General features: G+C 39.8%; 2 protein-coding genes and 1 long non-coding RNA gene across 3 annotated transcripts in view; 2 read left to right on the top strand and 1 right to left on the bottom strand.

Moving 5' to 3' along the window:
• The window catches only part of LOC146463576 (uncharacterized), a 139,013-nt gene extending 133,487 nt beyond the window's left edge, over positions 1-5,526 (top strand). Inside the window, exon 6 of the mRNA XM_085084131.1 lies at positions 5,476-5,526. The gene's annotated coding sequence lies outside the window, so the exon portion shown is untranslated. The remainder of the gene's footprint in view (positions 1-5,475) is intronic.
• On the top strand, positions 1,336-4,394 carry LOC146463577 (contactin-2-like). The gene is made up of 4 exons (XM_085084135.1): positions 1,336-1,600; positions 1,886-2,239; positions 2,384-2,671; positions 3,241-4,394. Exons 1-4 carry the CDS (start codon positions 1,336-1,338, stop codon positions 4,392-4,394), a joined length of 2,061 nt encoding a protein of 686 aa, XP_084940261.1.
• Positions 5,527-7,827: 2,301 nt separating the features above from the next.
• LOC146463575 (uncharacterized) lies at positions 7,828-10,789 on the bottom strand. Its single transcript, XR_014856855.1, has 3 exons — positions 10,378-10,789; positions 9,597-9,676; positions 7,828-7,927 (listed from the first exon to the last, which is right to left on the bottom strand). It is a non-coding gene; the product is annotated as an uncharacterized LOC146463575 (long non-coding RNA).
• Positions 10,790-11,251: the final 462 nt, after the last annotated feature.

Raw genomic sequence — 11,251 nt, 5'->3', positions numbered from 1 at the left:
CTTTCTCTGCACAGGTTTAAACGGCACAAAAATATCCCTATATTGGTAGGCATCGCCAATAGGAAACCCAATTATCTCGAGATGCAAAGAACGTATGCGCAGTAACAAAAGTAGGCACCGTCTTTAACAGGACTGAGTCCTGGTCAAAAGCTGTTATTGGATGGTCACTTTTAAACAATTATTCCACTAGCGCGCGTTGGAATGAGATTATATATAGTTAATGAAGGGAATAGCATTGATTTGACCGTAATCACTTCATACCCATCAAGCTAAAGTAGAATAATTGTTTTATTAAAAGCAACCAAGACATTTGCTATGTAATGGCTGATATGACCCTCCAATTCCTTTCTGCAAGGGGCACGTTTCATTGTGGAAAAGGCAAAAGACCAGTGATGACCACGGCGTGATTTCAGCAAAACAAATGCAAGCTAACTAGTTTACTAGATTTTATTAAACTGCGTTGGTTTTTAACAACTGAGAGTTTAAACTGAGAAGTTTTTTCTTTGTTTTTCTCGTAAAAATATATGGGAGACTGTTATCAAAGCGGTTGACTGTATCGTCTGATATTTATCCAATAAGAACACGAGGAAATTAATCGCTTCTCGGCCAACTGTTCATTTGTCGTAGAATCTATCAGCCTATCCTCCGATAGACCAGCCGCCAGAAGGGGTTTATTTACTGAACATAGCATCGCTGATAGACCAATCAAAACCCTGAAATTACATTTTCCAATGATCTAGGTTTTCAAATCAGGATTACATCAACAGACTTAGTGGTAAGAGACAGTACTAGAGAAAAGTACAGCTTAGTCGCCACTGCGGTCAGTTTTCAGGATTTCATCCACAGACTCAAAAGTAAGAACCACCGTATGCAGTACGATAAACGGAAACTGAAACTAAAAAACTGTCAGATGGATGACCTTTTCAAAATACTGTAAAGGGAATAAACAGCATCGGTCATTAACACTTCAAACTACTGAATGGGATATCACCGTTCACAAATGACAAATTACCTTTGTATTTCAACAGATATTTTACAGTGACGTGATTAAAAGCGTAATCCGACAGTTGTTTTCTTTCTTAGTGAACTCGTTTGACCTCAGTAAAATGATATACTTCCTGTGGCAGTGAATCTACAAAACAAGCTGAAACACGATCTGATATATATTGTGGATTCTTAGAAGTTAATCAGTGAACCTCGTACAAAAGGAAAGGACTAACATATCCTAAGCACAAACTACACCATACTGAACTGGTCTGAGGGCCGGCAAAGAAGACAAAAAAATCCTCTGAAATTATATCAATTGTAAAGCTTTCCGTGGCAGTCGCGACAACAATGAAAAAACAACATCAAGAAGAGAAGAGTACAGACAGATTCCGCAGCTTGTGTTCCATGTCTGGCTTGCTGTTGTCTGTTGTGTGTTGTATCGCACTGATTCACGTGGAACTCAGAATACAAGAACATCATCGACTGATATCACACTCAGTAACAACATGTGATCAGTTAGAGACACAAATCCTTCGTAAAGTACAGCAGAATTACGAAAGATGGAAAGATGATAAAGACAGCAATTCACAAGGTCAATGGCGGGAAACAAAAGGTGAGTTTGGCTCCTGTCGTTGGCATTTTCAAAACATTTTTATTTCACAATGGGCCTGAATTCTTGTCTGTTTTTAAACTCAGTTTATTTTTTCACATATTCATGCAAACATTTGTAACCCAAAATTTAAACTCGTAGAATTGTTGCTCTCAGCCAAGATAGCGTGATTGAACTTTGGCTCGGTTTTTAGTAAACATGTGTAAGTTTAACTTTATTTATTTCTGTGCTTATTGAAAGCCTCTTTGCATCTTTTAATATTAACTTTAAATTTTCAAAATGATAAAGCCATCTGGACAAGACAAAAACGCGCTTCACCCGATGATTTACAGCAATCTGTCCAAACAGCTTCTGAAGTAAAACTGCTGATCAAACAAGAGCTTCGTCTGCTGCAAAACAGAATCTGTGCCAGAGATGAAACGCTCTGCCGCTCAGGACCAAAGGGTAACACAGGACGACGGGGAAGACCGGGGACCCGAGGGAGATCTGGCCCCCCAGGGAGATCCGGGCTAGAAGGACCCCCTGGGAAACATGGACCAGTAGGGCCACAAGGACCAATAGGGATAAAAGGTGACCTCGGAGTGCCGGGTGAACCTGGTCCCGCGGGACCAAGGGGCCGACCGGGGGTGAAAGGCGCCAAAGGTGATGTCGGAGTGCCAGGTGAACCTGGTCCCGAGGGACCAGGGGGCCCACCGGGGGTGAAAGGTGCCAAAGGTGATCTCGGAGTGCCGGGTGAACCTGGTCTCGCGGGACCAAGGGGCCCATCGGGAATGAAAGGCGCCAAAGGTGAGCCCGGCCAGTCCATCTCGGCTCCTTCTCTGGTGCAGCGTCCAGTTGGAACGACAGCCAATCAAAGTCAAACAGCCATCTTTAAATGTACAGCAGATGGTAATCCACCTCCAAAGGTCACGTGGTCTAAGCTAAATTCTTCACTTCCGGCTGGACGTCACGTGATTGAGCCCAGTGGCGCTCTGATTGTGAAGGACGTTAGACCTGGAGACGACGGAGTTTACAGCTGCAGAGCTGAAAACTTGTTGGGAAGTGTCAACGCTACAGCGAAACTAACTGTTCAATGTAAGTTGTTCAGCATGTATTTGACTTATTTCGGTCATTTCTGTTAAGTCCCCACTTCCTTTCCAAAAGCCGTTTCTTGATGAACTGGTTTTGCAAAGTCAGTGGTTGTTATATAATTACTGTGACAACAGGTACATTATTATTATTATTATTATTATTATTATTATTATTATTATTGTTGTTGTTGTTGTTGTTGTTGTTGTTGTTGTTATTATTATTATTATTATTATTATTATTATTATTATTAATTGTTATTATTATTATTATTCTTACGCTTATCACTGCGTCAGATAAATCGCAATAGCCCACTTTGAAAAAGAGTGATGGCCTGGGTCGAGAGTAACTGCCCAAGTGATTGTGGGATTGTTTGGGGGGACGATGGCTATTGTTATCGTCCCCCCAAACAATCCCACAATCGCTTGGGCAGCTACTCTCGACCCAGGCCATCACTCTTTTTCAAAGTGGGCTATTGTCTCGCTTCCCGTGTGTTTCCAGGGCCTTAACCTTATCATGAATCTGATTACACTACATTCTGCGTTCAATGTTTTTATGCTGCATTTTATTGACAGTCGCTCCTCAGATTTTGTTGTCATCGAAAGTCAGGGCACAGTGGGGAAAAAACAGCACCCTCGCCTGCATTGCCGCTGGTCAGCCGCAGCCGAGTATCACATGGTCCAAGGCAGTTGGTGGTTTGCCAAAAGATAGAACAGAAGTTAAGAAAGGAAACCTGACGATCTACAAAGTGGGAGAGGAGGACTGGGGAACCTACATTTGTAAGGCAAAGAATATTTTGGGATCAACAACAGCCTTGGCTCAACTCATTGTACTTCCTCGCCTACGGTTCAAAGTCCATCCTCCTAAAGAAGTGACTCCTGTGATTGGTTCAACCGTTAGACTGCCGTGCGTGGCCGAGAGTGACCTGAGAACTACATTCACCTGGACAAAGGATGGCAAGTCTTCACTTCCTGTATACTCAAATGTTCTATTGAATGGAACACTGGTTCTTCAAAACATCAAGAAATCTCACGAGGGATATTACACCTGTAGAGCGACTAATGCACTGACAACAGTAGAAGCTAAAGTCAAAATCAATTCTCCAGTGAATGCTGCTTCCTGTTCTGTGATAAGGAAATACGTCAGCAGTGTAAGCGGAAATTACGTCATTGATCCAGATGGCACAGGAGGTCTGGCACCATTTACAGTGCACTGCGACATGAGTGACAAGAATGGAGTTGGCGTGACAGTCATCAGTCACAACAGTGAAAGCAGAACGTACGTCTATAGTGGACCGATGTGGCACGGTACAGGCAGGTACTCACGTGATATTCGTTACACAGGAGCGAGTCTGTCTCAGCTGGCGATTCTCACCAGAGTCTCTTCACACTGTGAACAGTTCATCAAGTACGAGTGCCATCATTCGATTTTACTTCTTAACAACAATCCATCATTTGGATGGTGGGTGTCACGTGATTCTACTAAGATGACGTACTGGGGTGGAGCATCTGTTAGTGGTAAGTGCGCATGCGGGATGACCAACTCATGTGCAGACTCCTCCTATGGTTGTAACTGTGATAAGAATGACAATGTATGGCGTGAAGACAGCGGCCTCCTCACTGACAAGACACGTCTTCCTGTTAAACAGCTCAGGTTTGGGGATTTTGGCTCTTACACCAACAAAGGTTACCACACACTAGGAAAACTGAAATGCTACGGCATAGTATAAACAGTGACGTTGTAACGTTATTTCCAGAATATTTTTCAAAAAGTTGGAACGAGAAAGGTGATCCTTTTTAGGTTTTACTTCCTTTTTAGCTGATTATTAATGTATGCAAATGTTATAGAACAAGAGTGATATGCAGCAAGTTTAACACAGATACAACGCATAAAATAGTAATTGAAAAAGATGTGGAAATTTGGAAACGTTGGTTTTTGAGAAGAGGGGAAAATCGGAGTACCTAGAGAAAACCTCTCGGAGTAAGGACGAGAACCAACAACAAACTCAACCCACGTATGACGCGAGTCCGGGAATTGAACCCGGGCCACATTGGAGGGAGGTGACTGCTCTCACCACTACACCATCCCTGTTCCCCAAATTCTTATTTGATCCTGAATCTGAAGGGTCACAGGTCTGCAAGTTGTAACAGACTGTTACGTATCACGCTCGTTCAAAAGTAGATTTATTTAATAAAAGGTGTGTTGAGGTTGTTACAGTGGAGCTAACATGAACCTCGATCATCGTCGCTGACCGCTGACTGTGAACATTCGAGTCCGTCGTAAGTTAAGCGTTGAAGGCCGCCCAACATCTGTTGAACGGATGTTGGGCAAAGGTTGGATGAACGGAGTGATCAAACGGTTTCAGCGCCATTCAACACTTTCAAGAACACACACTTTCAACAAGCTTTCAACAATGTTGAACGACCTGTTCAAACGCCCCTGACATTTGGTTCAATAACTGTGCTGAAGGCATGTTGAAGCAAATGTTGAAACCGTTTAAACGGGCCTTTAGTTGAGATTCAGTTGTAGAAGAGCAGTTGTCGTGACTAGCAGTAGAGCAAGACAAGTAAAGAAGAAAAGAAAATGTGACTGTTTGGAGCGGGATTCTCTCAAAAAGGATCGTGAAGCCAACTTAACCGACCAGGCCAAGATACTTGAGCCGCTTGGTTTAAATACACGCGACAAACTGCATTAGTGGCATTCAATCCATCTAGCTATTAACCTATAAGCTTTACTTTTTCATATTTTTAAACTCTTATATAACGGTCTTGTAACGTACTAGCTCATAGTTTTCCTTGTAGTCCCCGAAGGTTTGTTTTCCAAACCGAAATATCGGGCAATTTTTATACATATATATCCAAACGTTTTGATTTCGTCTTGTCATTAATGTCGTAAGGATTAGTCTTGCCATTAACAATTTAGTATTTTACTGATCAAGGTTTGCAAAAGATCCGGCATCTCTCAACGTCTTGTTGCTAATCGTTTTAAAAACAGTTTCTTGCCGGCCATGTTATTTAGAAATTACAACCACTAGATATGATATTTAGAGTTTTATACCCAGTTGTAAACATGCTATTGTAACCCAATCCCTTACTAGTGATATCACTTTTGAACATTTAACTTTTTTTTAGTGCAATGGTATTTTTCGTTAATAAAGCATAAACCGTTGTTGTGGTCGTGCTAAATTTAGAGTTTTGAATCTCATTTGGTGGACAATCCGCTTCATATTATCTAGATTCTACTGTACTTACCATGTAACAACATTTGCCCCTGTCTACCCCACTGCCGCAGTCACAGGGAAAGTTTTTTTTTTCTGATCAATTCCACATCCGGGTTCTGAAGGAGACTCTGGTACACGTCTTCTTGGAATGACGTCAGCGGACAAAACACCATCAACTCATCTGAAAAGAGAGAAAAGTAAACCTAAAACTCGACAAACTGGTTTGAAGGCCACCTTAGGTGTATGTTTTAAACTCAGACTGAAGTAGTTACAGCATTGTTACCTTTTTTTTTCTTTCTTGATGAAGGTGTGGTATCTTCCTCCATCATTTACTGATCTGCAAAGGAATTCAAAACCATGACAAATAATTCAGTATTTTTTTATATATATTATGGGTTGTAGTAAATTTTATAACAATGCAACCAATTAATCTTGAAAAAATATAGGGTTACAAAATTAAATCTTATCAGAAGTAAATTAGATGAACGAATATTGCATTAGAAGAAAATTAAGACACACCAGACTCCTTGTTAAATGTTATCTAGTTACAGTCAACTCTTGACTTGTGGATACCTTCCTATTATGGACACCCTGATAACAAGGACAGAACCTAAGTCCCTGGCAAAATTAAATTACAGATGTTTGACTAAAATAAATTCCCGCTGATATGAGACCCCGAGGGTGTTCGCAATTTGGGAGTTGACTTTATTGCAAAGTGCACAGTTCCCACAACCCTCTTCAACCCTCTCGCATGTATGAGTTGGAAACTTGGTCATATGATTCAAGAACAATAATAGAGTGTCTTGTAATACTGGTTCGGCAGCAAAGGCTCAGCTGTACTCCAGGATTTAAGTTTTAGGGGTTTGTAGGGGTAACCTCATTCCCTTTGTCTTCGTGATATTCAATATGGAAAATGATGGTGAAGATCCTGGGGTATTTTTTGAAGTACAGATGCTTACAGTGTAAATGTGACCTTGCGCAGGAGAACATACTGTATGTTTACGCTTGTCCGTTAAACGGGCAATTAGGCAAACAAAAACTTGCCTAAGTTATCACTCACTTTTGATTTACCTTTGCCTTGTGTCAAACATGCAACTTCTTTACCAAGCCCTTGATATAGTGTCAAAAGTTGTGAAGGCCTCGTCAAAGGTATTTCCTCAGTTTGATCAAGGTTAAAGACAGGCTTAAAGTGTTTTCAAATGTTTTTTTTTTTATTTGTACAAAGGTACCCTTCATAAATACATACAAGAGGTTAAACACCTTTGATGCAAGTTAAAGGACTGTCAAAGTTGATGTCATATGTTAAGTACAGTCATGTCAAACCATCTCAAAGGTCGTCACAGCCATATTTAATGAATCATTACATTACAATGTACATGGTTCCTTAACCAAAGTTCCTTAGTTTGTAACTTACCTGGCTGCTTTCCAATAATTGTTCTGAGAGCTGTTACGGTAACAACCTCGCTTCCATCAGATTCATATCTACAACAAAAAAATCATGTCGGTTGGACAGTTCTCAGTCACCCTCGTGAAACAGATAATTTATCAAGGATAAGCTACATTTAGACAGCAGTTGAAGAGTTGCATGGATAAAAAAATGCCCCAAGTGACTTCACGGAAATTTAGTTGAAGGAAAAACTACCATAAATTAAAAGCTGTATTAAGCCCCCATCCCCTCTCCCTTCTTATAAGCCCCTGTTTGGAGGTCACAGTTAAAAAAAAAAGCCTTGTCAATTAAGGCCCCCCTCCCCCCTTCCCCTCCCTCAACTCCCATGTTAGACAACACAAAATAAATACTTCAGAACTCAGCCAAACAATTTGTTAAGACATCAGTCAGTTGGTCAAAACTCTAGCCGTAGAATTAAATTACCCCAGATGATACCTTGTTTGACAGGGAAAAATAAATTTGAAAATAACCTTAGCCAATTACCGACTTACCCTTACAGCTTCTCTCTTCCCACTGTCAGAGGTGCGGTGAATAGAGTCAATCACTGCTTCATAATATTCATCATCCCCACTGTATGGAGCAAGACATCTGAGACCTTTGGAGAACACAAAAAATTAAAAAATATGAACAAAAGCATTTAAAATAACAATAAAAGTATCTCATTTATTCAAAAAAATTCACTTCAGTTTAACCACAAGAAAATGTTAAAATAAAAAAAAACATCCATTAAACTAGATAAGGTTTAATTACTTTAAGGCCTGGTTCACACTTGCGACATAAGGACATAACGACATAATCGCTTATGTCGGTAATGTGAACCCTGACAAAGACATAAGGTAAGGTGAAAAAAATACTTTAAAAATGCCGGAACAAACACTTGTTGCCTTTGAGATGATTTAATTTGTTTCTACAACAAAGGCGTCGTCGACGGCAGCAAAGGGAAAAAATTACTAGAAGAAATGAGTGGGTGCATCCAGTATTTCAGGAAGAAGCTAGAAGAGCATCTACATGTCTTTTATCATACAATATTGGATAAGTTCCAACCGCTTCAGCAAGTTCTTCTTCATCTACACGAGCCACACCACTCCACAGTAGCCTCCATATTGAAAATAGTGCTGGTGACGAGCTGGGTTCGACAATTTTTGCCGCTCTCTGATTGGTGGTTTGTTGGGTCATTATGTCAAAGTTGTTCACACTTGTTTGACAGCAACATAACAACATAAAGAAAAGATAAGTTTTTTCCTTATGTTGTTATGTCGATGTCGTTATGTTGCCAATATGTCATTATGTTTACATGTTCACACTGCTAATATAACGACATAACGTCCTTCTTATGTCGTTATATTTATGTCGTTATGTCGCAAGTGTGAACCAGGCTTCACAGCTGAAAGGTGATAAGTCTTTTGAGGGTCTGCAAGTTTACTAAGTGATGCCACCTCCTCTGACACAAGTGACAGTGTTGCTCAAAATATCACAAAAATGGTCTAAACTTGCCTAGTTTTTGCATACACCCTTTAATCATTGAGCCAAGAAGTAGATTCAAATGTTATTATAGTTCATGTTTTGACCACTACTTCCCCACTGATCATTTGCTGTCAGTGGTGAAATCCTTAGAAAATAATATGTCCCCTTCTGGCAAAACTGAAGTGCAGGACATCCTTAACATAAAATTATTTGCAGTGCCTGTAAAAAACTAGACAAGTTTGAAGTACTTTTAGGATCTTGGTACAAAAGTTTTACATTTCATAAGCACTGAAGGTCTTTACAGGTGTAGTTACTTTGATTATACATTATTTTTAATACTTAATTGCATACTTTAGGCCTTATCACGGTTTTCAATGCCATTTTGACGAGTAGGCAAACAGGCTTAAAATAACAGTGTTTGTATGGAAATCTGATGTCAAATAATTTTCATAAAACATTACTTCTGAAAAATTCATCAATTGGAAACTTTTGGCACTAGGAAAAGGATTGTAAGAAGATAATTGGAGGGATGTAGCTGTGCCAGAAAGCATCCAGTCCTGTTTTCAACTTTCCATACATTTCCCTGTATTTTTTTTCCCATGAACGATATTTGTAATAGCAGTTCACGGCTGGTTCGCTATACGGACAAATGTATGGAAAGTTCAAAACACACATATCTGGTATCCCCCCACAGATTTTGACATCAATTTGGCAAAGGAGAGAGAGCCCTGGATCAAGATCATCAAACACACTCCCTAATCTTTGTTTATTACCAGTCATATTACATGTATAAAGTACACCTTTTAATGATGTTTCATCTCTAGAGTCCAAAGATTCTACTTCATGACCTATTAACTTTTCCCTGGCATCATTTTGACTACTAAAATCAAAGAAAAGAAAATACATTTTAAATTTCCCTCCCTTGTTCATTACAATGGTGGTGATTATTGAGTTTTGTTGCATACTTCCTTGAACAACTCTGTGTGCATACATCAGTCCACCTCAGTACAATTTGCAGTCAACTATTTAAGCTGATTTTGATGATAAACAACAACAAATAAGTGGGTTGAGAGGTTACACCAAAAAAATTACACAAGACATTTGGAGCATCATATACAGGGTACTGCACAGTACCACAACAGGAGCATTTGAATGGTCACATGTCTTTAATTTTATCATCAGATGGAAAAGCCAAAAATAAAAACATCCTTATGGTCTTACTTTAAAAATTAAAACTCAGCCTGGTACATTTTAAATGAACGATTTTTAAGCTTATTTTGACATCTGCATAAAATGAACCAGGACTAGCTAGATCAGCTCCATCTTGGAGAAAACTTGGCGAGATTTCAATCTCCCTTTAATATAAAAGAAAACACCAACAGGAGAGAAAGCAAGATCGGACGATTATAACCCAGTCCTTGTTTCAGCGGCAAACCAACACTGATAAGGGGAAGAGAGGGAGCTGAGTTGTTGATTAATAAATGTACATGTAGCGGTGGAATCTGTTTGTCGACAAGAAGTTTCTCGGCAGATTTGTCCAAAATCAGATTGTAGCTATAAACAATAATTACTAAACCATACCATTTCGTTTCAATCCCTTCGTTTACAAGGCTGCCAGATGTTATATCAACTGCTGTTTTCTCTTCTTCGTCCTCTGTAGCATCATCATCTGTAACAGAGTCGCCACGATTAATTAAATGTGAATCTTCCCCTCGATTCGTATTTTCGGTCTCTCAAAGTGGCAACATCGGTTATCTCGACGGAGAGGATCTTATCTTAATCCTCGTTCTCGACTGGGCGATCAAAACTTGAGGCCGATCTTCCGTTGAAAAGGCTGTTTATAGAATACAGGGCTTTAGTTTAAAACTTGAGCAGCGACGTGAAAACCTAAATGAAATGAATTCTTACAGCAAAAGAAGACGTTTGAGCGGCCATGTTTACTTAACTCAGGTTTCCCGCGGTTTAACGCTGTCCAGTTACATTACCGTGCATATCTATACCACAATGCTTTGAGAGATTCAGAGTTCACCAGTCCCTCTGCGCCGCATCGACAAAAGGAGTTGTAATAAATAAATAAATAAATAAATGAATAAATACATAAAATAGGAAAATGTAAATGATATTTCATTACCTACGGAACCATTGAGATTTTGCCTCCACTGCTCAACCGGGTACGCAAAGAGATGATATATGGGCGCGTTGGCTATCCAAGCCACCGTGCCATTTATTTAGCTTTAATATACTCACAAAAGTCGATTACAATAAAGGAAAACTAAGTCCACCAAAGCCGGACACGAAAACCCTAAAAACCAGCAGGTGCAAAAAACGGGGAACGTGCACCCCCGACTAAGGCAGTGGTGCCACCCACGGGGTTTCAGGTTATCCTATGTAAAACATGGTATGCACACTGATAAGTAACAGCTACTTAAGAAAGGATATGGCTACATACAAAATT

Source organism: Pavona decussata, unplaced genomic scaffold (genome assembly GCF_977016875.1).
Source record: "Pavona decussata unplaced genomic scaffold, jaPavDecu1.1 SCAFFOLD_175, whole genome shotgun sequence".
NCBI lineage: Eukaryota > Metazoa > Cnidaria > Anthozoa > Scleractinia > Agariciidae > Pavona > Pavona decussata.
This window is presented reverse-complemented; position numbering and strand designations above follow the sequence as displayed.

Bases quoted from the DNA above. Each gene is read 5' to 3' on its own strand.
- LOC146463577 (XM_085084135.1), top strand. From the start codon at position 1,336: ATGAAAAAACAACATCAAGAAGAGAAGAGTACAGACAGATTCCGCAGC. The intron at 1,601-1,885 runs GTGAGTTTGGCT...AAAATGATAAAG, and splicing joins TCAATGGCGGGAAACAAAAG to CCATCTGGACAAGACAAAAA. The intron at 2,672-3,240 runs GTAAGTTGTTCA...TTTTATTGACAG, and splicing joins AGCGAAACTAACTGTTCAAT to TCGCTCCTCAGATTTTGTTG.